The sequence below is a fragment of the Tauraco erythrolophus genome, chromosome 6, assembly GCF_009769465.1.
Source record: "Tauraco erythrolophus isolate bTauEry1 chromosome 6, bTauEry1.pri, whole genome shotgun sequence".
Classification (NCBI taxonomy): domain Eukaryota; kingdom Metazoa; phylum Chordata; class Aves; order Musophagiformes; family Musophagidae; genus Tauraco; species Tauraco erythrolophus.
In genome coordinates this window covers 17,534,751-17,559,886 of record NC_141470.1, presented here as the reverse complement: position 1 = coordinate 17,559,886, position 25,136 = coordinate 17,534,751, and the positions used below count along the sequence as shown (strand labels likewise).

Here is a 25,136-nt window from a genome sequence, read left to right as displayed (position 1 = left end):
GAAATATTTCTGCCTTTGCCTGGCGTCATCTATTGAGGTATTTTTAAGTCATAATTTTCTTAATTGTTCGTTTCTTTATAGTTCAGAGATTGCAAAACTGGAACGTGAGGGGTGACCTTGGCAGTGGTGAAAGGAATTAATTGCAAACCCTGAGGATCAAATTCATCCAAGTGTAACTGCTGAAACTGGCAATGCAGTCTATACTGAATTAATTTTTTTCCCCTGTCTTTATGTTGTTTGTATAAACAAACAGTGCTCAATGTTTTTTAACTCTGTGTATCTCACACCTGGGACAGACTAGCCTTTCTCCCATATTACTGGCTGTAAGCAATTTGTAGTGTTATTGGAGAGTTTCCAAAGTAGCCTGCGTCTTCTGATCTTTCTGTGTTGGAGCAGGGGTGTGGTACAAACATAGATTGTTTAAATTATCTGCAAAATTGCAAGGAGAGGAATCTCGCCGCATACGAAATCAGACAGCACAGAGCAGGCTTCATGGAGAGTAAGAGATTGCCTTCCTGTGCCAGCCTCAGCACACAGAGAAAGCATTGCCGAGAAAATGCAATGCATTTTCACAGAGAAATGCATTCACAGAGAATGCAAAGCACACAGAGAAAGCAGAGCGTACACAGTGAAACAAAAATTTGATGCTAATGACTGTATGTGAAGCCATGTGTGAAAAAGTCAGACTCTTAGGCTGTCTTGAAACCTTGCTGCTGCTTCTGTGCTCGTTTCCATGGACAATAGTTGAGGATGGTCTGAGAAGTCTCAGAAGTCACAAATTCAAGCATGCAGAGGGTCAGGTCACCTGAAAGATTACCGATTTCATTTGGCACCTGGGCTGCCTGCTCTAGCTGACCCTGGTTTTTGAGCAAGGGGGTTTGGACTAAATGATCTCCAGGGTGCCTTCCAACTTCAGCTGTTCTGTGCTTCTGTGGTTCCAGTTACTGTATTGTCCCTTAAAGTTGTTTTACATGGGTCAGCCTCGTAAGGTCCCGTCATTGATACGTATCAATACATATTTTCCTAGAACTGGCTATTCAGGTAGACAGCAGGCAGTAGTTACCACTTACCACCTCCCTAGAGAACTAATAGGGCATTTGGCAGTCGTCATCCTGTCAATTACAAAACATTTGTTTGAAAAACACTCTTTTTTTTTTCATGCTTTCATAGGCATTTTACAGCAGACCTCAGTGCTTGCTGGAAATCCCCGGAAAGACTGTCTTTGACCTAAGCCATTTCTGGTGAATGTCCTCTATTTGTAAAAATGTTTGAAACTAGATAGGTGATCTTTGGCTGTCTTGTTTAGCAAGGAAGAGATGACAATTATTCTGCATGTGTGTATGTGTATGCTACCACCCTGCAATTGCTATAACTACAGCTACAGTAATTACTGTAAGTACTGTAAAGATGTCCATGTTAAGTTCTTGGCTTCTGCTCTTAAGTTTCCATCTGTTCAGATAAAAAAGAAGGTGCAAGAACATGAGAGCCTGGCAACTTAGCTGCCTGGATTCTCAGAGCTGGTACAAACAGCAATCTTCAGTGCCTGTAAGGATCTTGTGTTGTGTATTGTTTATTGTTTGCTGTTTCGTGATGAGAAGACTAAGCAGCAAGCTGGCATCAAAAAGGAACGAAAAATAATCCAGGGAAACATAAACCAAAACTGTAACAGCATATGTTACTGAAAAGGCATTACAGAAACACAGAAATTAATAAGGCGGCTTTTTCCTCCTTTCGGATGGTGACTGCCCATTGAATAGTAGAGGACTGAGCATGAGTCTAAATTTCCCCACTTGACTCTGGCTGGTTTGCTGCCATTTAATATCAGCCTGTTTCCATTTTTCCTAGACATAGATCCTTAAAGACAGTATCATGATACCAATGTAGTGCTCTTTTAACTAATTTAAGTAAAAAGTAGTAACTCTGTAGATCAAAGATTCTGAACATATTGCAAAGAATGATGATGGTAACAAGCCAACAAGTTTCTTCTTTTTCAGTAATTGCTGTTTCCAATTGAAGTTAATATTATTTCCTATTGGACTAAATTACAGACCTTCACTTGCAGAACTTGCCTGTTTCCTGAGGAAGGAGTTAGCTGGTGCTGTAACAAAGGCCACGCTAAATAAAGACGCAATTCTGAGCTTTTGCTGTGCAGCAGCCAGGGCTGGCAGGTTGTTGGGGTTTTCACTCTTATTGCTCCTGACATCTTTGTAACAGAGAGCTAAGAGCAAAGCTCTTCTGAAGAGTGAATGTTTCTGGGTATAATTATGATAATAGCAACAGTCGTTCTTTCTCTTGACCTTGTGGAGATTAGAACCTAAGCTTTCCCTGGGGTGATCCTAAATTGGTATGTCTCTGCTTTCCTTTTTAAAGGAGACCCTGGCAGTTTGCACTTCCTCGTCCTGTACGTACGAGTGCATGTACTGCCATGACCCAGTGGTCACTTACGAAGCTGAACTCCACTGTTTGCATCACATGTTTTTACAGTAACTGCTGAACTGCCTGTTTTAAAAAGCATGTCTGCTCTGCAAGACAAATCCTATTCAAACGAGTTACATGTCTGAGCTGATTCAGCTCTGGTTCGTGGATTCTTCTGGGGCTAAACAACCTTGTGTTGATACAATGCGTGCTGGTCTAACTTGTTTGCTTAGAGAGGAAAGAGGCCAATCTGTGTTTTGCTCTGATTGCTTTTTGGTGTCAATCTGGAGTGATGTTGCTGAAAGGGGTAGTTTCAGTCTGGACTTGAACTACTGGGAACACCGGCTCCACTGAAGACCTTGTACCCGAAGTTCTTTATTCCATGGATTAAAAAGTGTATCATAATGGCTAGAAAATAGAGGAGGGAGGCAGGATCTACAAGTTTTTATTCCTAGACTTGCTGGAAAACTGTCTGCTACTGCAAGGAATTCACTCAGCCGTTTCTCCCCTCTTTGACTTCCTTCAGAATGTAAAAGATCCTTTCCAAGAAACATGGTATTCTTCTGAGACAGGTGCTTCAGAATTGGTAGACTTTTTCAGTAGGAAAGGATGAGTTGTCTGTGATGCAGAACTACAAGATAATTAAGCTAATTGAGAGGAATGTAAGCACATTAGCATGAAATTATACAGGACTAATATAACCTGCTCAGAATGTATCTTCCTGTAATGATATTGCTTCCAGCACCCAGACTGTGTGATTAAGAGTTACCTCTGTGCAGCACTGTGCTGTGCCAGGTAGTCAGTGCTCAGTTCCCTGTTGTGGCTGCTAAATTCTTCAGGAAGGATCTCTCTGAAGAGTTGCTGCATTAGAACATCACAGAAACATATGTTCCTTAAATGACTTTCCATCTGGGCCCTCCCATTCTTCTTCATACAAGAAGTTACAGTAGTTTAATTAATTCACTTTGGAGCCTCTTTTAGTCTGCTAAACTCTCTGTGTTGAGACGCTCAATATGCTTAAGGGTAAGTGGCCAAACTAATTTAATCTGACGGTACGTGTAGAAAGGGCATTCGCCCCAGGATAGTGTGTGTTATAGTTTTGCCTATGTACAGCTTTATTCATATAGTCAGGGCTCAGAGGTACCTGATGTGAAGAAAGGCAAAGGAAAACAAGTTTATTTATCATAGAATCATAGAATGGTTAGGGTTGGAAGGGACCTCAAAGATCATCTAGTTCCAGCCCCTCTGCCATGGGCAGAGAAATCCTCCACTACACCAGGTTGCCCAAGCCTCATCTAACCTGGCCTTGAACACTTCCAGGGATGGGGCATCCACAACTTCTCTGGGCAACCTGTTCCACTGCCTCACCACCCTCAATGTAAAAATTTCTTCCTTATATCTAATCGAAATCTCCCCTCTTTCAGTTTAAATCCATTGCCCCTTGTCCTATCACTACACGCCCTGTCAGAAGTCCCTCTCCAGCTTTCCTGTAGGCCCCCCTTTAAGTACTGGAAAGCTGCTATAAGATCACCCCGGAGCCTTCTCTCTCCAGGCTGAACAGCCCCAACTCTCTCAGCCTATCTTCATAGCAGAGGTGTTCCAGCCCTCGGATCATCTTCGTGGCCCTCTGGACTCGCTCCAGTAGCTCCATGTCCTTCTTATGGTGGGGACTCCAGAGCTGAACACAGTATTCCAGGTGGGGTCTCAGGAGAGCAGAGTAGAGGGGCAGAATCACTTCCCTCGACCTGCTGGCCATGCTTCTCTGGATGCAGCCCAGGATACTGTTGGCTTTCTGGGCTGCCAGCGCACATTGCCAGGTCATGTTGAGCTTCTCATCCACCAGCACTCCCAAGTCCTTTTCCTCAGGGCTGCTCTCAATCCATTCTCTGCCCAGCCTGTACTTGTGCATGGCATTGCCACGACCCATGTGCAGGACCTTGCACTTGGCCTTGTTGAACTTCATGAGGTTCTCACAGGCCCATCTCTCCAGCCTGTCAAGGTCCCTCTGGATGGCATCCCTTCCCTCCAGCGTGTCCACAACACCACACAACTTGGTGTCCATCTGCAAACTTGCTGAGGGTGCACTATTTCTCAACTAATTTTGTTTCTTCAGTTTTCTTTGAGGTAAAAACTCTGGGAAGAAAGATACCTGTTTCCCATGTTTTGTATACATTTTATTGATTACTCTTCCTTTGTGTTTGGAATGCAGAGCACCAGGTGTTGATAGAAAAGTTTAGTCAAGCAACAGGAAATGAAGTGTGGAGCAGGTGAAGATTTTGAATGGTAACTTTTTTTTCTCAACGAGCTGAATAAAAATAATTGCGCACATTGCACTTGGCGTTAGAATTGATGCATATTTAACTTTGTCGTTTTTAACATATCATTCATTGGCGCTTCTGTGGTTTTAAATCTGCTTTCTGGCAGCAGAATTTTAATAGGGCTGAAATAAAAATGTCCTTGTAACTTGGTATTAGAAAAAACAAGTTACCATTTTGTCATGCTAGTCATTAGCTGAGTGGATAGCTGGAGCTTGAAATTCCCCCGTGTTCCTGTAGTACCATCGTGCTGCACTCTCTGCAACGTCAAAATGAAGCAGGTTGAATCTGTTGCAAGAAACAGGTTTAGCTGTGTATAAAAAAAAAATATTTCTCTTGCCCCCATTAAATGTTTATCTAATCTATTATATAAGACTAATTAAGTGTGTCTTTTTAGAGAGAGAGGATGGGGTAACAGATAACCTTGATACGGAGAGTTGTATGACAATTTTTTTAATCTACCTCCTAGCCGCTACTGCAGACGTCATGGGTATAATGCTAGTGTCTTATTCAGTCGTTTGGAAACTCAGCATAAAATCTGTAACTCTGTAGTTCAGAATACGTGAAGGATAAAACTTGGGTAGCATGACAAGTTGCTTTGTAGGAAGGTATTGCTTATGCCACCGTGCTGGCCTCCTGTTTGTGCTAGTGGTCTGGGCAACTCTGTGCATGACGGTGTCAGGATTTGAAGGTAAGTGCCTTTACACCTCTCGTTTGCAAGACTGTTGTTTGTGAAGATTCCCCCTATTTCTGGTGTAGAAATACCTGTGTTTTGAGGAATGGTTGATGTTACCTGCTGGAGTCAGCAATGCATATGTGAATAACATTATCCTTCTGCAGAAACCGGGAGAGCAGTTAAGTGAGTTAGCTTTACAAGCTGACAGTATTTGAAAGACTTGAGACCAGTCTTGCCAAAGTTCATGGTATTTTGTCAACTATGGCTATTGTCTGCAGCACATAAATTCATTATAGTAGCAACTCTAAAAATTCTGGCCTTTGGTCTATTGACCTTTTTCTAAGAGAAAGCAACACAGTTTTTATAGTTCGGTAGAGCCTCCCGGTACCCAAGGTGGCAAAATTTTCTTAGCTTAACTTTAAACATGTGCCCTGTCTGCTTTGTTCTTGGTTAGACCAAACTGATATCTGCTGAAAAATCTCCTGCAGTTATATATTGAGATATTGAAACAAAACATTATTATTTGAAATTCACTGAAAGTTCATACACTGTAACAGTCAAAGCAAGAGACTGTTGAGCAGCAGTGCTAGCAGATACAAGTAACCGTGCTGAAAGCAGACTTAATAGCTGGAATTTGTGGCATCTGCTGAGCAGCACTACAGTTCCAAATGTTGAAATTTAATGCGTGCATACTCTAAATTAGGATATTTGTCCATCTATCAGAATCCCATAGTTAAGCAGTTATATCTGCCATTCGTAGTGCTACTTAGGTACATCAATATCCCATGGTATGACCATAAAAATCATGATGACAGAAGCATAAAAGAGTTTCAAATCAGGAGATTTCACAATATTAAACACAAATGGAAGAGTGAGGGGATTTCTCGTCTGGCATAGGACTGAATTCATCACAACGGTGGTTTTCTTTAAGTTTAGAACAATTCTGTTGCTTATCTTTCTCATATCTATACACTTATATGGCACTGTTTGTTTAATTATCTAAGGCAAAATGCAAACATGTAACTCATTCTGCTTTCTGGTAAAAAAACAGAAACACATTCATTCACCACCGGTACCAGACATCTTTGGATGAAACAGAACTCTCTTTTCATTTCTGCCCAGCAACTCTTTTCAATATTTCAAGACAAGAACTGAGGAACAGAACAGAAGCTTCTTGAAGATGTAGGTGAAATATGTCATTGAGCAGCTTGCCATTAGGACAAAGTGATTTTCTTTTGCAAAATAATAATTTTAAAAATACCATGCTGGCATCTATTTAATCCAGCAGTGATGTTACCCCTCGTTCTAATCTGTCATTAATGACAGATTTTACATGTCTTACGTGGCACTGACTTAGAGACAAGACTACTGCCTGTTCAGTCACAATGCTACACCCTGTGGGCTTGATTGCCTTTTATTCAAGAAAACAGACTTTTAAATTTTGGCTGTTTTGTGAGACCTACTGTGATTGTAATACAGTGGCCTGGATTTGGATTATATAATTACCCCTATTGGGTGGAAGTGGGTACCTGATTTTAGTGCACACATGACATTATTGTACCTATGAGGGCTCTAAAATAAGTTCTTTTCATCTGCATGTATTGGTGTGTTCCTCATGCTTCATGCTAAATTGGTTTCTGGAACTTCTCAGATTCCAAGAACGTGAAAAGCCAAAAGATTACTAAGATTTTCATTAAGAAAACACTGACATCAGCATCAGGTGAGGTTCAGATTATATGAAGGCCATGCTCACAGTAGCGTGACATGGCACACAAGTGCATTAGTCAAGCCATTAGAAAAACAGAAGTTTCGTCAACCTTTTCTTAGTCTTGAAAATGAAGAATCATCTTTAGCCTTGAAACATTTAGCCTCTAGGAACCATTATTTTGTGTTTGAAAATTCTCTTTTGAAATATTAATTAGGTTTTGGCTTATGCTGGAAGGTAAATGAGAATCGTTTCCCTACTTACTGTGAAAACCCTTTGCCTTTGGTAAGGATTATCTTTGTTTAGCTGAACAAACTTTTGCAGTTATAATTAATTAAACAGTTTTCAGTATTCCAGAACTGCAGAAAATATTTATCTTTCTGACTCTTAGTTCACACAGTTGTAACTTGGGAGCTTCAGGCAATTTTCATAAGCATGGCAATGCTCTGCCTCAGGATTTTACAACTGGGCCCTTAAAATTAGTTCTGTGATTGAATCTGGCAGATTGGTTTTGGCTTGAGAATCAGCATATGTTTTTAACATATGCATGTTGGCAAATCAGATTGAAGCCATAACTAAGAGGCCTGTTATCTCAATCCTACTAGTGCTTTTGGGAATTAAGTATAATGGGCAAAAGAAAACGATGAAGGAAGAGTCTCAGCACCGAATAGTGAAGAACTGCACTGACCCCAGATAAATCTGCTTGCAGATAGCAATTTTTTTTTCAGTTTGCCAGCGTAGCTGCTGTAATGAACCGTAGGAGTTACCTCTTGGTTTTTCTGCCCACAGGATCAAGGCTAATCCAAGAATAGCAGACAACCCATTCTGGCTCTCTGCCTGTGTTTATCTCTCTATCACATAGCACGCTGTTACAGGCTCATTTCTTTAATGCACGTCGTTTGTATTCATGTCCTGATCCAAAATACACCAGTGTTTTCCTTTGGAGGAGGAATTGTCGCACATGGCCACGTTTCCTCAGTCAGTCCCCTTGGTCCTGGGTACCAGGCTTCCAAGTGTCGCACTGGTTTGGGGAGGAACAAGACGTGCTAGCATTTCTTATTTTCTGTTAGCCGACGGTGCTGATTTTAAAAAAAAAAATATTAAAAAAGTAATAGTATTTAAAAAGAACATCAAGGGACTTTTTCAGATTTTCCATGTGAGTTTGATTTTGAAAGACAACGAAAGGTTTGAGGCACTTTGTGACCTGCCGCATAACTCAGCACAAACCCATTTGGGCTTTTAGAAACTTAAATTGTGAAAGCAAAAATAATGAACAGTAGTTTGCTGAGGGGCACACAGATGCAAAGTGTCCTGTCTGCGGGTCTGGGCAGGCGTGAGGGGCAGCCCCCTGTGAAAGGGCTGGGCCATGGTAGGTCTTGTCCGGAAAGCGTTTCGTGCTTAGAAAATGGAAGGTTTGCAAATCAGGGTAGTCACCTTTTTATTAAGAGCTGGGAAAGGCTTAACAGATCCGATGCAAATGACCTGGCCAGAGCCACTGTTTCTGTGGTGGGAAGAGCTTGTGTTTCAGTGATAATGTGAGGATGCCCCTCGGCCGGTTGTCAGAGGTGGGATTTGAGACCCAGGTCCTTCAGAGGAGATCTGTAGAATTGACCTCTGCAAGTCTGGTGGTGCACGCTGACACGCACAGGTCACTGGCAAGTGTTGTTTTCTGTGTCTCATATGAGATTCAGCAGATTTAACAGCATCAACAGTCCTCATTGTTGCATGTGATCATCTTGCAAGTGATTTAAACATACAGCTCTATGTTAATTGAGGTTAAGACTGCAGTTAGGTCCAGCGTCATGCAAGAACATTTCATCTCCCAGATGGTTTGCAGTAGTTTTCAGCTTACGGAGAATTTCAGGATGTCAAGGAGTTGAGAGGAGCAGGAGGAGCACGATCGGTGGCTTCCTTTCCTCTGCGTTTCCACTCGCACTGCCCATCAGGGATCAAACAGCTCAGTGTGCATCTGGAGGAGGCAGATGGAAGTCACTCACATCCTTGTCCACATAACTATGACCATATTGTTGTACTTAAACTATCGTGTATATCTCTCTGACTCTTATCATCGACTATTACGCAATTTAAGTTGGTTTTAATATTTTCTGTCTTGTCTAGAAACCAAGAGCCCTTCTGCCACAGCATACAGCTGTTATAAATATGTTTTTCTAATGAGACACATGGCACATTCCAGAGCAGCACAAGTAGTTGTTTTCAGTCTGAAAATGGAATCTTTTCCCTGTTGTGAAAACAAAGTTTGTAAAATGCGATTATAATAAATAGACCACAGACTTGAGGGTCTTTTTAAAGATTCATACGGAGTTCCTAATGATTACTTCATGGGTTTTTTTAGTGACCTTGAATTTGGTTTTTACTATGATTTGCAGTTAACATGGAATAAAACCTGTCTGATGCTGCACTTTATTTCTAAGTGTGGTTTGCAGACAAGGGTGGAAAAGGTGGTATTTCTGTCTGTGGTTACTAGGATTGCAAAGAAAGATCAGAGCTGCCAGTTCAACATTTAAACTATTCTTATACCATTTTATATTCTATAAACAGAGGAAACTGTGAAGACAGATTCAGTGGAGAAAAGATCACAATAAATATAATATTATCCAGATGTTTTTCATTCCATTAGTGTCTGGCTGAAGGATAACTCGCTAAACTGTGGAAGTTAGTGTCATGGCATGTCCAAGCCCAAGACCTTAGTAACTTGATAATGATCCACTAAAATTTGAGAACTCTTATCTTCTAAGATGTGAGCCAGTCATTTTTCAAGGGAATTCAGAAGGAAACTTTCTCTTTGGGCCAGTTGACTGTGATTATATTTCTTCTTCCTTTTCTGTGAAGATCTGGGACTGTCTGCTTTGAAAGACGTGGCATGTTTTGAGATGATCCTTGAGTCAGATCCAGCATGGTAATTCCTATCTTTTCTCTGTAAATGTGGGAGGTTTTTACAAATTCAGTAAAATATTTTGAATCTGAAAGGAATGGCTCCTGGCTTAAGCTGGTTGTGTTTTGGAGCAAAGATTTTGTTTTTTCTAAATCATAGTTTCTGTTGTTATTTTATTCACGTACTATTACATACTCGGAGAAAATTTTTTCCTGCAGCTCGAAGAGGAGTTTAGTGTTTGAGAATCTAAACTGTAAGTCTGCCACTGTTTTCCACTCAACGTGACATGGTTTAGGTTTTGGATACTCTGTCTTGCCTCAGAGTCTTTCCCTTCTCCAATTAATGAGACTTCACTGTTTCCTTTTTGACTCTGTTACTGTCCTTGGGGTTTTCCATCTTGCTGTAAAGTTCAAACAACTCATCTTCTTTAGCCACTCTCCTACACGATTCACCGTTTCGTTGCAGATTAGTCTTATTCCCACCATTTTCCCCCTACATAGTTCTGCTTGTTGCATGTGGGTCTCCCAGGACCCCTGACTAGGAGCCTTGAAAGCTGTGGAATAGTCTGCTTGGCCTTCCCCTTGCTCTGCTTGGCAGTAGGGCAGTCGCTCCTGGGATCTCTACTAGTCATGTAACTCCCTTCTTTGTGTGCACTCACGCAAAGTGAATTTTAAGCTTATTCCTTTAAAAAAAACAAAACAAAACACCAACAAAATTAAAACAACCCACACAAAAGAAACAGGTGAAACTGAGCTATGGCTCTTTATAGCTGTTCTTAACTCATTTTGTGTTTGTGACTTTAAGCTCTATCATTTTAGGGTAAACTGGGACAGAACCATAGAGTTTGATTCCAGCATTCAATTCAAACATCAGCTCACTGCACTTCAAGTCCTTCTTTTTTTCAGTTCCTTTCAAAAAACCAAAAAAAAACCAAAACCCACAACGATCTCTAAAGATCTGGGATCCTTCTCTGCATGTGGCATCTGTATAGTTTCAGTAAATCAATACGGGCGAGTTATCAAGGCTTACCCTACTCTGACGATAAGTATTCTGATATTTACACGTGGTTTGCAATGCTAAAGTTTGCACGTGTTTAAAATGTTAACAGGGCCTTATAGAGGAGTTGTTACAGAGCAAGGGAAGAGAAAGCTTGTTCAGTCAAACCGTTTAGAAGACTATGGGACAGGCTGGATGGAAGACTGTGCATGTGCGTCAGGACCAGCTCAGACTGCTAAGAGGGAGACAAATTTTGTCCTTCCCACCTGCTTCCATTAGGACAGTATTTTTTTCCTGCTTTAGAAGAAGGAAATTCTTGTTTAGAAGAACAAGGTTTTTCTTTCTTGATGTTGCTCTCACTGTTCACGGTCTCTTTGTTTTGCTGTAGCAAAAAAAAAAAAACCACAGGAGAAGAGAGGTGGCTGCAGGCGAAATGTCTCCTCCTTGCCTTGCTCCTCCTTTCCTCAGCAGTCTTGTCACTTTGTCTGGACCCTCCTGGGGACCCAGGCAGGAGGGAGGAATTTGATAGCATGGCTTTTTCTTCTGGGAAGACCTAGTGTTTTCATCTGAGAGAGCAGGTGTTCCTCACCTCTGAAAGTCAAGCTCCAAGTGCATTGTCCTAGCATTCAGTGCAGAGGAAGGATGACATAATTTTCTAACTCCTGTGAAGGTCTTCCCTCTTTTGCATCCAATAACTTCCCTGTGCTAAAATCGTCTTGGCGTCAGGGCTCTTAAAATCCTCAGAAGAGCCCACTGTGGGGACTAGTTTATTTGTGATGCGTGAGTTAACACTGAAAGGCTGTGATCCCACAGCATCTCCTCAAGGACTGCCACACGTGGTCTCCACATGCCAGTCATGTCCTAGGCTGTTCTAATCAAATGAATGTAGTACATCTTCCAGGAAAAAGTTACAACTTGCTATAAATTCCATGCCAAGTGCTGCTGCCACTGTCCTTCTCAGCTATGTCTAAATAAACCCAACACGTTTTACTTCAAATGAAGGGGAAAAGCCCGGGATAGAGTCCATTCTTTCTTAGAGCACATCTCGCCCAGCTCCAACCTGATCCCCTTGGAAACAGAGCAACTCTCCAATTCTAAATGGAGAAAATTTCAAAGAACCTATGGATAAAGTATTGACAGCCATGACGATGTCAGACGTTACTATTACTATAACTCTTTACAAGGTGTATAGTAGGTGAGCAGTGTCCAGTTTTCTTTCCACTGCTATGTATTTTGCCAGCTTACGTGTGGCAGCACTTGAAGACAACTTCATGGCAAGAAACTGAACAAAGCAATGGTGGCATTCTTCTTCATAGACATCAGAGTATGTGTCCCTAGTGAACTACTGCTGCGAGTATGACAGTTTCCCAGGGCTGGATCACTTCATGTGCTGAATTTAATGAGCTGCCAAATGCCTTCTAAATGTCAGAAAGTCCAGAGGAAATGCATAGTACAGAACATGCACAGACAGAAATGCAGAGACAGAAATTAATTCGTTAGCTTGCCGCATCTCCCAGTTAATTTCAGACTGCGAAATGATCAGTGTTCCCTAGAGGCAGAAGATGCCCAGGTTAAGGGCCACAGGGATGATAATTGTGTTTGTTCTCTAGAAAACAAATTATTGCATTTATTGTCGTAGTGCAGGGTGACCCAACATTGGCATTTCATTCAGTTGAACTGCATCTCTTTCCGCTCAGGTCATGCAGTAATATATCAGGTATTTATTATTTGATGTAGTGTCAGTGCGCAAAGTAATGCAGAGCTGTTCCTGTGAGCGTGGCCACATGGACAGTATGAAGAAAGGAAATAGATAAAAGAAAAGAGATTGCATATGTGTGTGTCAGGGGCGGGGAGGAGAATAGAAAGCCCATCCTCAAGCTAAATATTTTCAAGAGAAGTAAAGCTTTTACAGCAAAATAGAAATTGAAGTCATTATAGTCACTCCTGATAGAATAAAAATTTATCCAAATTGCACAGCAATGCGAGTGGTGGGGTTGGGACAAACTAGGATAGCACTGTGAGGAAAACATCTTTCCTGACGTTTCTTTTTGCAATCCAAAGCCTGCTCTCCTTTGGGCACAGCATAACTAGGCAGTCTGTTGAGCTGTAAGTTTTAAAACCTTTGGAAAAATCTGTTGAGATTAAAAAAATAAACAAACAAAAATCCTTCTCCTTCCCGTTCCTTCCAAACCAGGTTTTCCACATTCAAGGTCTGCTTGTGCATACAAGCCATTTATAACCCTGGCACATGTGATATTTTCACAGAATGGAAATTTCTTCATGATATGTGTTATTTCTGGTGCAGGCTCAACGGTATTTTCTGTTGGCTGACCAGTCTCGTGCTGCGTGTAACAGTCACCACCGTTTGGCTCGTTACCTAATAAGATGATCAGAACTGTGCTGGATCGACTTGATTCTCTGTCCAGCAGTGTTCCCACGTGACAGTGTCACAGAAGCTGTGATGTGGCTTAAATAGCTCATCTACCACAAAAGGTGGTAGATACAATCACTTGTAAGATGAGTTTTTCCACGGTTTCTGAGGTGTTCACCCCATCCAACTTGGAGTATTTAATTCCGGTGCTTTTAGCCTACCTATCCTACCTTGGTGTCTCGGGAGCTTTGAATCCTATACTAGAGGCTTTGCTGAGTACATAGAAAAGTCTAGATAGTGAATTTAGGCTCCTCCCTTAAGTGCCTGAATTTGAAAGGTGTAAATGCCTCTTTTGTAGGCCAGATAAGGGTTGAAGTTCTCTGGAACAGACTGCTGAAAGGCATCTCCCAAATGCCTGTTGTGAATTGCTGCTCTTCCCTTTGGGAAGTCAGTCAAGTCTGACGGATTCATCCCATCCCATGTGTCTGGGACAAAGCCTAAAGGGGTTGGGGGATTCAAGCTGGGCTTTCAGAAAGTCTTTCAACTGATGAGCTACTGAGTAATTTTCAAAGCGATGGATGTAGCAGTCTTGATATTTTGATTGTTTGGCACAGAAGTAAACTGGTAAAAGCAGTAAGTAGATGTCCTGTTAAAAACGCCCTTGCGTTGGCAATCCAGGATTGATCAGATGCTTAAGAGGACCTCTGATGTTGTAGATGCTGCTTCGCTGCTCAGAAGAAGAGAAGGAGCAGAGGGAGAACTGGTGCACTTGTCTGTAAAGAGATAACAGCCGCGTTTCAGAGTGCACCTTGCGACTGGCGAAATGGAAACAGATGGCACGTATCTTACAGAGTGGAGTTATTCCACCCTGAAGGGTGCTCAAAGTCATGCAAAGGGAGTTCTGCTTGCAAATCCCATTATTGATAAATGGTCTCTAATGGGATTGGTGCTGCTTACTCTTACTGTGCTCACACATGTGCGCACACATATACATGCACAGCTTTGAAAATGCCTTTCATAGGTTCAGCTCCTTTCATTAATGCCAAAATCATTTTATATTTTCTGGTATGTATCTTTTTTCTCTGAACTTTGTAAAGGAATCAGTACCTCCTTCCTTCAGTTATTTTATTTTCAATGCTTAAATGAAAAGGGCTTTTTTTTTTTCCCAGCGTTAATAAATTCATTACTGTAAATGGGAAAGGTGTTTTCGGTTACAACTGGCACTTCTGAGCCTTCCACCGGGGGGCAGGTATCCTTGGGGAAAAATCAAGCAAATAATAGATCAGTCTGGCTGTATATTGAGAGGATGGATACATTGAGCATTGAGAGTATTATGGTACCCATATATTATTGTGTAATCTCAGTATTGTGTTCATAAGCTAATCCAAAATGGCTGTTGTTGCTATTGTTATTACCTTATTTATATTCCTTTTTTGCCTTGCAATCCTTCATATTGAGTAAAACCTCACTGTGTTGGTTGCTGTACAGATTAGGAACAGGTAGATTGCTTTTCCACAAATTGGTTACGATTTAAGTAACGTTATACATTTATTCTTGCACAGAGATGTCTCTATGTGAGTTGTTACCTTTTTGATTCTACTCATTCCTCCCTAGCAAAACGGTTCACATTAAAACAGCTGCATCAGTTCTGCGGCAGTCTAGAGGGTCAGTTGTGCAAAAATGGAGACCTGAGCTCTGCATGTAAGAAACATAAGATGTGAAAAGCCATCAGGTAGTGATAACGTAACGTGAAGGCCAGTGGAGGCACTATGGAATTAGCCTGGTTTAACTGAAGTTTCAAACAATCAAGAATATTTTCCGTGTCAGTAAGGGAGCAGTGAAGCAGCCTGTACATATGGATTATTTAGATCAACAGGCACAGTTATTATATAAGCGACACCCTTGAGAGCCCTTCTGATCCAAAACAAAGCGTTGGCCACCTGAGCTAGGGGGACCTGACCTATAGCTAATAATAGTAGAAGTAGATCCCTTATATTCAGTCTAGCCTTGTTTCCCAGTGGGTGAAACGTATTGCACGAAACCAGCATGTCCCAGCATGACCCTGTTTTGGGTAAGAAGCAATTCAGATAACCAAGGCTGAGCAGTTCCAGTTCCTCCCGCCTGCTGCGACCTGCCAGTCTCGCTGAGCACGGGGACAGGGTTTTGTCTGTGCCAGCTTCCCATAAGCGTGCCCAGAAAGCGGTGAAGGTTGCTTTTGCATTGCAGTACAAGATAGCAGGCCAATGTTAACTATTATGTGGGTTTTTTTCCTTGTTTGCACAGACCTTTCATGCTTCTGCCACCGCTGATGGAGTGGATGAGAGTGGCCATCACCTACGCTGAGCACCGGCGCAGTTTAACTGTGGACAGTGACGATATCAGACAGACAGCCAGACTGCTCTTACCTGGACTGGACTGTGAGCCCCGGCAGCTAAAGTATGTGGGCTAAGCTTTATGAGCAGCTAAAGTAATTGTAACTTCTTGCAATGTTCTTCTTACTATGTTTTACTGGAGCCAGATCTCAAAATACTACACAGGCGATACATGTTCAACCTTTTAGTACTCCAAGAGATAAAGAAACTTTAGCCAAACGCTGCAGCTGGGGCAGAAAGACTTTGTCTTGCCAAAAGTTATGTAGAAAGAACGAGACAGAGAAGGATTGAAATACAAATATTTGGTTTTCTTATGCCTCAGCCTTAATTACAAGTTTCTTCTTTGCTTTTTGAGATACTTTGATGAAAAGCACCAGTACCTTTTAAAATCCTCCCCTCGCATATTTATTGAACAGGGATTTATATTTAGCTTGGTTCATTAGCACATCATAGGTATTTTATTTAGGTTTGTAGTCCTTTAAGTTGTTGTCATGAGCACTGGTTTTGATATCAGGGTTACATCCTGAACCTTAATACAAGTTAAATTCTTGTTTCTTGAGTGAATTTTGTCCTCCATATACCTTTCGGTTAAGTGAGTGGGCGGTACACATTAATAACAATAAAAATACTTTTATGATGCTGTTAAGTGATTAAATGATCACCTGGAAAGATAAAAATACATTACTACTCTTAGAATTCTTTTTCATGAACAATAAAAGCAACGAGGGGCTTTTAACCAGGAGTCCTGGGTCTGGTTTTGTTGCTTTTTACCTTTTCCTTTTGGCAGCCAAAAAGGCTCTTGCTTTTTGCTACGTCTCTGGCTCCCCGTTTGTGAATCGAAGGGTAGTACTTATTGGCCACAAAACCTAATGCAAAGCTAAACTAGTTGGTGAGTATGGTGGGGCAATTAGATGACTGAATGTTTTGTCGGCTGCAGCTGACTCCTAGTCTTATTCTCAGCTCTCAGTTCCTGCCTTTCTCCTGAGACGTGGCACCTGACCGACTGAGAGTGCTGCCAGGCTTTTTAGAAGCGAAGTTACACAGGTGATCCTCAGCAGTTATTTAAGCTCCTTGGCTTCAGGCTGGAAGGGAGCAGCTGAACTTGGACTCGGCATCCACAAAGCAGGAGTTGTACATTTATTCCTGGAACGCTTTTCTTCTCCCTGTTCTCTGCCAGTGTACGTGTGCTCTGTGTCAATTAAAGCACACAGTACTCTGGCTTATGTGTGGCTGGTAGGTGCTAGTGTAGGCGACTTTATATGGGCTAAACTAATTTTACATATGTGCCTAATGCTTGCCAAAACCTTTGAAATTCTTTGATGAACAGTACTGCAGAAGACTCACCTAATCACAAGCACTTCCCGTCAGTTTCATGGTTTTTCTTTCAGTCTCTCCTTTAGAAAAACTTTTGATTTCAAAACTGAATCCAAACCTTCCACTTCAAAGGCATCCCACCCTCTCTCTGTGCTGTTTTTTTGTGCACATTAACATACAAAGCACAGGTAGTCCCTTACTTTATAGATTCTATATCTTAAAAAAAAACAAACAGAAAGAGGGCAGGGATTTGGGTGTTTGATTTTGCTGCTGATGTGAGCTAAAAGGAAACACTTAGAGACAGCCTTTGTGAAAACGGGGTTTATCTCAGTAACTTAAAACTGAAGCCATAATGATACAGCTATGAAATGAAGGTCTTGATAGAAACCTGGGAAGTCCAAAATAATGTAAGCAATAAATAAAAGTGAGAAGCAGGTATAAAGGGCCTCAACCACACTATGTAGGTTATTCAGGCAGAAGACAGTTCAATTGTTGTTTTTTTAAGGGTTAGCAGTGCTGGCCCAGGGAAGGAGTATGTTAGAGGTTTCTCTCCAAAAAGAAAGGCAATTCTGTAAGAAAACTAAGATCTTTTCCCGCCTTTTACCTCACCAAACTGTTCCTCCCTAGGGATGTATGCTGTGTGCCTTCCTTGCAGGTGAAACCTCTGCTCTACAGTACCATGCATCATCTTTGTAGCAGAGGACAAAAATCAAAGTTAAGCTTGACCAGGTTCTTTGTTCTGCATTGTCTTGCCTGAGTTTTATTTTCAGAGGTCTAAGAAGATTCTTACTGCCTTGTTTCCAGTGCCCATTATCTGATCCTTTAAAGCAGTCATTTGTATCTAGCCATTACAACGCGTTTAGGGGAAAAGGAAATCTTGGCACTGAAGCCAAATTTATCCCTGGCTTGCTGTGTGACCGTAGACAAATCGCAGCTCGCTTTTCCTCATGATGCACAGGCTAAAAGTCATATAATGATAGTTCCTTGCAGTGGTGATGCATCAGGTGGGGTATGTTGAAATCCCTGAAAGAGAAGATGTGCCGAAGAACAACGTATAATTAGAGGTCTGAATTTCAGGTTATACTAACATCTGTTCTCTGACACAGACTGCTTGGGCAGGATAGTCTTCCACAACAACTGTTAGTGGATGAAGCCTTCTAATAGGATGCTCTCAGTTTATGTTTGCCAGGCAATTTGTAAACATCTTGAGTACTCACCTGTTACTGGTTAAGTGATAATATGTGAGGAAACACTAGATTGCAGAGATCTCTGTTTTTTCCACCTACTTCAATATAAATGTAGGGATTTTAATATTGTTATCACACATTGCTTTTTTAAAATTATTTTTTCCTCACTGCAGGGCAAATTTAAATTATTCACTACCAGTAGTTATAGTAGTAGTTACTGCTTGTGAAACCCAAAGAGCACACCAGGCTCTCTTCAAGCTATCCTTTCCCAAACTAAGACCTCAGCCCTGTCATTTCCCTGCTCTCTGGCCTCTGCCTCCCCGACGTCTCTCAGTCCACCATCAGTTCTCAGTTTGTCCCCTGGGCACAGCTGGGCATATGTAAGAGCTACTACCTGGGTAACTGCAGGAGCACAGGCTTTACTCCAGGAAGTGTGCAAGAGTTTGCCTCTTCTCCACAGGATAACAACTCACACATGGAAAACCTGCTGCGGTTACAGCTGCTGCGCAGCAGTTGTGCATATGTGAGCTCTCCCCCTCGGCTCCTGTAGGATGCTCTAACTTTTATCACACTCTAAAAGAAAAAGCTACTTTGCATCTGTCATAGAAGAGCGTGCCATCAAGCCACCGCTACAGAACAGCAAGCGTGGAGTAGCTTTTGTATGGGCTGAGCCTGCAAGTGCCCAGGAGTAAAGCTCACAAATTATAACATCAGATTCTTGCACCTGAACTGGCCTCCTGGCAGCTCTGCACCGAGAACTACAGTCCCACTGTTTTGCTGGGTCTCTCTGACAGCTCTGTGCAACTCTCTTGTTTTGCTCTTTGCTCCACGTGGCTCGTCAGTGAATTGTGTGCCCCCTCCCTCTGCTCCAACAGGGCCTGTAAACAGCTGTGGGTGGAATCATGCCTGTTAGCAAAATAAAACAATGTGCAAAGACAGGTACTGTCCCCTCAAAAACTTTTATCTTCTGAGGTTCACTGGATTTCAAGTGATATAATTTTATTTCACTTTTATGGCATACAAATCTTCTTCTTCCTCATCCTCCTCCTCGTCCTCCTCCTCGTCCTCCTCCTCGTCCTTCTTCTCGTCCTTCTCCTCGTCTTCCTCTTCGTCTTCCTCCTGGTCCTCCTCCTTGTCCTCCTCCTCTTCCTCTTCCTCTTCGTCACTGCATAATATTCTACGTAATAGTGTAGCATCGTGATACTGTACCAATTACCTTAGTAGAACAAGATTATTAATTTACTAGCCTAGTGTCTAGCATTAAGCCATTTACCTACTGTCCTCTCGTGCTCCGTGCTGTATGTGTCCGAATGTAGTATCTGAGTGCTTCAGAGATCTTGTCTTCTTCTGCCTCGGATACATGTTTTCTTTGCAGATGTATTTCCAAAGAGCTAGTGACTCCCAGACTGTCACTTTGCTTCCCTGCTGACTGTTCCCCAAATTGTCCCCTGATGTAGTTCCTTTCTGAAAGCAGCTGCGCTAAGATGCTGGTTTCCCCTGTATAACGTGACCGGTCACCAGGCTGTGGAGGGATCTTTGTTAGCTCGGTGTATTGTTCATAGCATCTGCTCACCATTTGTCATCTGCCATCAATGCAAGTTCAGAAGCATTAAAAAATGGCCCGATGAATTAAAACGTGAATGAGATTCATCTTGAATCGTCTACGTGAACCGACGAGTGTTTTCCTTATCTGGCAGGCCATACAAAGTTTCCAGAAGAGGTTAGCCTTGTTGGAAGAATCTCATTTTTCAAAGGAACTTGGCAGGCTGATATCTCACTTACTGAGAGTTTGCACAAGAGCCTGTGTTGAAAACCAGGCAACTAGAAGAGAAGGCATTCCCCTGAAATAACATCAAAGGACCGACCATATCAACGCGCAGCTGAGATAGGAAACATCTCCAATGGGGCCATGTTCCTTCAGTGAAGGAGATACACTTCCAGCTTTGGAATTCAGAAGTCTCTGAGCAGATAACCAGAGGATTTACAGTAATCCCTGGGCTCCTTCCAAATGAGATAAAGGTCGTTTGATAGTCATCTAAAGGATAAGGATTTAATAGAGCCTCATAGAAATGTTAACGCCCTTCCTTTTATTGAGGTCTTGGAAAAGAGTTGAGAATGTTCCACTACTCGAATTTGTGTTTTGTTTGGGTTTTTTTTTAAATTTTGATTTTCTTTTCCAGAAAAGAATAAGGATGGTTATCTTCTTTCAGAAATGCCTTTTATTTCAAAATAATAGCTAGTCTGGTATGCAGACAGCATAATTGTTTCATCCTAGAAGTACACTGATATTTTATTGGATACATTTTCTGTCCATCTCTTCCTCCTTCTTGCAATATGTTTTTGCACATGTTTGATGGACTATCCTATAACAAGAAGGAAAAGGCAAATCTGATATCCAAAATATATACAGCTAATTATTTAAAGCAACTGGGTTTTGATGGTTTTATTTGTGAGAAGCAGAACTAAAGAAACCTGGTTGCTGCAGGTTTGCAGCCTGCGACATCGGTCCCACCACAATAACCACATCGCTGCTGCAGTCACCCCAGTTGCTCTTATGGTGTGGGCATATGCCGGCATCCCCGTCCTGTTTTGCTGGATAAGACATAGCAGAAGTGGCGCCTGGTCCAGAGGTACCCTTGTAGTGAGGGGCTGGCTGGAAAAATACCACTTTTGGCAAGGAATACGGATTTCTTTCTACCTTTCCCTTGGAGAAGGGGAATGATGAGGCTTCTCTACTTGGACACTGTTTTTTTTACTGTTTTTGCCCTGTTTGCATCAACTTACTGTCTTTCTCTGAAAACTAAAACTTCCATGTCCAGTATGAATGAAGTTAGCCAGATTTTTCAGAACTAGTTATTCAGTGGGGAAGGTAAAACCATGAAAATTCATAAGCCTGATTTCTGCAGGAGATGGGACTGGGGAAAAAAAAAATAAGAAAAACAAATAATCCAGAAATGATTTTGTCTTTCACAGACCCGAATGCTGCTTTAGTTCCTTCCGGAGACTGGATGCTAAGGCTGCTACTGAAAATTCCAACAGGATCTGGGTTTCCGAATGCTAAACTGTGGAAGGACAGATCTGATCAACCAAGCAATCGATGCACTGGGACCTGACGGGGTTAACACCATGGACGATCAGGTATGCCATGTAACCACACACACACAAATTCTTTGCCTGAACAAATTGCATGTTCCTTTCCGTGTGGCAAATCAATACATGAGGTCATGTGTGTTAGTTGCCTCTCCAAGGCTTTTCTTGTATTTCAGTCTGAAAATATGTCCTTTAAAAACCAAAAATATAACTCCCAAAAAAAGCCAGTCAAAGCCCAGAGTGAATTATCAGCTGGAATGTAGGTCTGTTCCTTGGATGGCCTGTCTTGGGTGCTGATGGAAGACAGGTTAATACGCTGGCTGCAGATGGAAAGTCTGATGTTGTCTTAATACTAAGACAATGTCAAAACAAAGTGTTTTTTGCCAGTGACACTCTCTTCTGGTTCAACAGCCCAAATCCAGTCCGGGTCAGTGACGAGTGACCAAAAGGTGTTACTGTCTGATGGCTTTTGGGCGCGAAGTGAGTTATATATTCTTAGTATGGTCTGGCTTGTAAGAAACAGCAGAGAACGCCAGTGGCATTAGTATCAGTCAGTATTAGCTTTGTTTGAAAGTCCATCATGCTGATGTGCCTATTTTTTTCATTTTGACCTGTCTCTTGCTCAGCTACATCGAACCATAGGGATTTGGTAGCCTCAGGAGTCTTTAGCTGCTTCTGCTTGTGCTGTCAGTCCCATCAAGTAACAGCAGAGTCTGTTCTCTGGGGCATCATTCAGTGCATTGAATTAGCTTTTAATTTAAAAAAAAACCCACAAACCTCTCCCAAATAAACACTCATTACAGCTGTCACAGCAAAGAGAATGAGCTGTCATGTCTCAGAAACAACAGGATATTTAAGTAGTAGGAAGGATTTATGTTCAAGTAGAGAGGTTTTCTCATAGGCAGCGTTTTACTGCAGTAGCATTTCAGACCAAATTCTGAAACTGGCACATCTACCATGGTACTTTCCGTTGTCCTGCAGCTTTAAAAGAAGTGTGATTGTGTACACAAATATAAGCAGAAACTACTCGTGCACAAGCTTGTATTTAGGTATGTAGTTGCCTTATTTACATATCCAATGCAAAGGAGCTTTGTGGTCACAGAGGTGGGGTATCACATCATGGGTGCCCTCAATACTGACTTTAGCAAAGTGACAAGGTAGCAGATTTTTATTACGAAGGTCTGCCGCTTACTTCTGTTTTTTCCATAAGTTTTTGCAGTTCCTGTTTATGTAGCCCTGAGGACTTTTGTTTTCTCAGAGCAGATTATTTTGTGTTGTGAGCCTTGCTGTCCTAACACCAAAGACACTAGTGCCAAGACCGTCACTTCTCACCACGGGATGTTTTTTACCTCTCTTCAGCCAGCCAGCAAACTGAGAGCTGTTTGGCTTTTGTATGCATAAAGACCCTGCATTCTGTAGGCAATTCACTGGAAAGTTTGAGGAGTTTCTGCTGTCATTCAGTTATGGTCTCGTTGTCATCCTGTTGATGTCATCCTCTAGCCAGTCCTACTGTGAACAGGGGGATCGTAGAAAGAGCTGCCAGCATGCTTTGCAGAAACCTGCTCCCACGTCTCAAAGCAGTGTTTTGGCACTGACCAAGGAGGGCAGGACGGGCTCCCTCTGGAGACATTGCTGCTCTGGCATTCTCTACTTAAATGATTCTGGAGCTCATCTCTGCAAGCTAAGCAAGAGTCCTCCATCACGCTGCCAATCACAGAGAGAGTTAAATCCAAACTCTAGAAATGAACTGTGCCATAGCTGGAATATGAAACCAAACCTGAACTTTGCAGCTGACTTGTTTTGCCCTTCCTGTAAAGGAATAAGCCAAAGCCAGATGCCTAAACTTGGGAAAACTGACGTAGGTGCGGCATCGGAAAGCAGGTCTCTCTGTCCTGTAGGATAGAACATTTAACACTGGCCTGGTAAGCTCAGTTCATGTATCTGGATTTCTTTTGGTCATGATGAGTCTTCTTAACACACTGCAGAGTAGGCAGGCACCTCTGAGGCATCGCAGACAGGCGTGACCATCTCTCACCTGGCAAGTACAGCAAAACTTTTGTGGCAAATCCTACAATAGACAGAACTGTTGGACTAATTTAATATCCAGGCTTTAGATCTATGTTCAGATTTTGACCGCTCCCAGAACGTGAGCATGTCCAACATCGAAGTGTGTGTTCAGACCCGCTTCTGTGTGTAGGTGTATGGAGATATTTTTAGAAAGGGGGAAAGAATATATCTTCAGAAACTTGAGTTTGGAGCAGGACTCTGTATTTGCTTCTAGTGGGGACCAAGCAGCATTCTGGTTTCACAGGATTTGAGGTATTTAGAAAAACAATCTGTTCTTCCTTTTGCATACTAAGAAACAAGCAGGGAATGCAAAACTGGTATTAAATTTTTTTTTTTAGAAAAAGGTGGTGGGGGGGGCAGGGAAGGAAAGGAAAGTCTGGTAGTTTTTGAACCCTGACTGTGGCAGTAAATATGGGCCTGTGCCCATATTTAGACCTGAATTCTAAGTTTACTTGTCTGTAATGAGAGTGGATCCTCCCAAGCCCCACAAAAGCCAAACCCACCATCCCCTCTTCTCCTGCTACCAGCCCCTGAAACATCTTTGCAAATGTGTGTAACTGCCTCAAATGCAGGAAGCGCGGAATTGTGGTTGTTTTGAAAAGATGCCTTTGCAGATACAAGATCAGAACTCCCCTGTGCGAGGTGAAATGCTATTTTACGATACATGTCCCTCTCTAAAGATCAAGCTGTATTATTACACAATGAGCAGCAGAGATGCTGCCTGTGAAAAATTCAAATGCTCACAATAATTAAGGGGTGGGGGGAAGCTGTAGGATAAGAGCAGAGATGGATTTTACTAGGCCATTTCCTTTCTGTCCTTGGCTACTTCTGGAATGGACTCTGTAAGTAAGGCTCATTTCTGTCATCATTCATCTCTGAGCCGTCATGGTTTGCTGGTTAAGTAGAGAGAGACAGATTTATGGAATTGAAATGCTGAAATATTGTGGCAAATAGGATTTTAGCAATGGGAGTAAGTTGCCAAATAAATTAATCTTGTGTATTTTCGTGTTGTTTTCTGCTTTTGGTTCATCTGGCTACAAATGATCCAAGAAGTGGTATTTCTTTTTTGGCAGCCTTGAGAAAGCTCAAGAATCATGATGATACACGGCTGAGATTTTCAGTGATCCCTTTTGTATTCTTGCAGTCTTGTCCCCTGGTTTGGTCCACATCACTTTCCAATACCAGAGCATTGTCCCCACTCTGTGTAGAAACCGTAAACGTTTTGAACATAGACATGTGCTGTCCCTACACACACGTGCCTGCACACACGCACACTCTTCTGTGTGTCCGTGACAGTTTCACTGTTGATAGGCATAGAAAGATAATTTTTTTTTTTTTTTTTTTTATTTCTTCCTGAAGGGTATGACCCCACTAATGTACGCCTGCGCTGCTGGAGATGAAGCCATGGTCCAGATGCTTATAGATGCTGGAGCAAATTTAGATATACCAGTGAGTAATGGAGGACGCTCTCCCCATAATTATTCATCTGTAAACTAACAAGAGCAGTTATGAAATCTGCCCTAGTAACTGAAGGCTTCCTTTCTGGAAGCTTCTGAGCAAGGCACTTCTTCCAGAAACCATTGCTTCAGGGATTTGGGAGGGGGAAGAAAACCGTCAAAACCTCTTGGAGCACTCAGTGGCTCCGATTGTGATTGGCGTTGGCATGTCTCTAATAGGCACGGTGGGGGTAAAGGGGTCTCCCTCCTGAAAGAGCTGCCACTGGGAGAAACCAAGC

General features: G+C 42.1%; 1 protein-coding gene across 1 annotated transcript in view; it reads left to right on the top strand.

Moving 5' to 3' along the window:
- ABTB2 (ankyrin repeat and BTB domain containing 2) overlaps window positions 1-25,136 on the top strand; it is a 139,720-nt gene that overhangs the window by 100,732 nt on the left and 13,852 nt on the right. Inside the window, 4 exon segments of the mRNA XM_086613484.1 lie at window positions 15,655-15,807; window positions 21,218-21,267; window positions 21,270-21,382; window positions 24,761-24,850. Coding sequence (XP_086469610.1) covers window positions 15,655-15,807; window positions 21,218-21,267; window positions 21,270-21,382; window positions 24,761-24,850 — 406 coding nt within the window.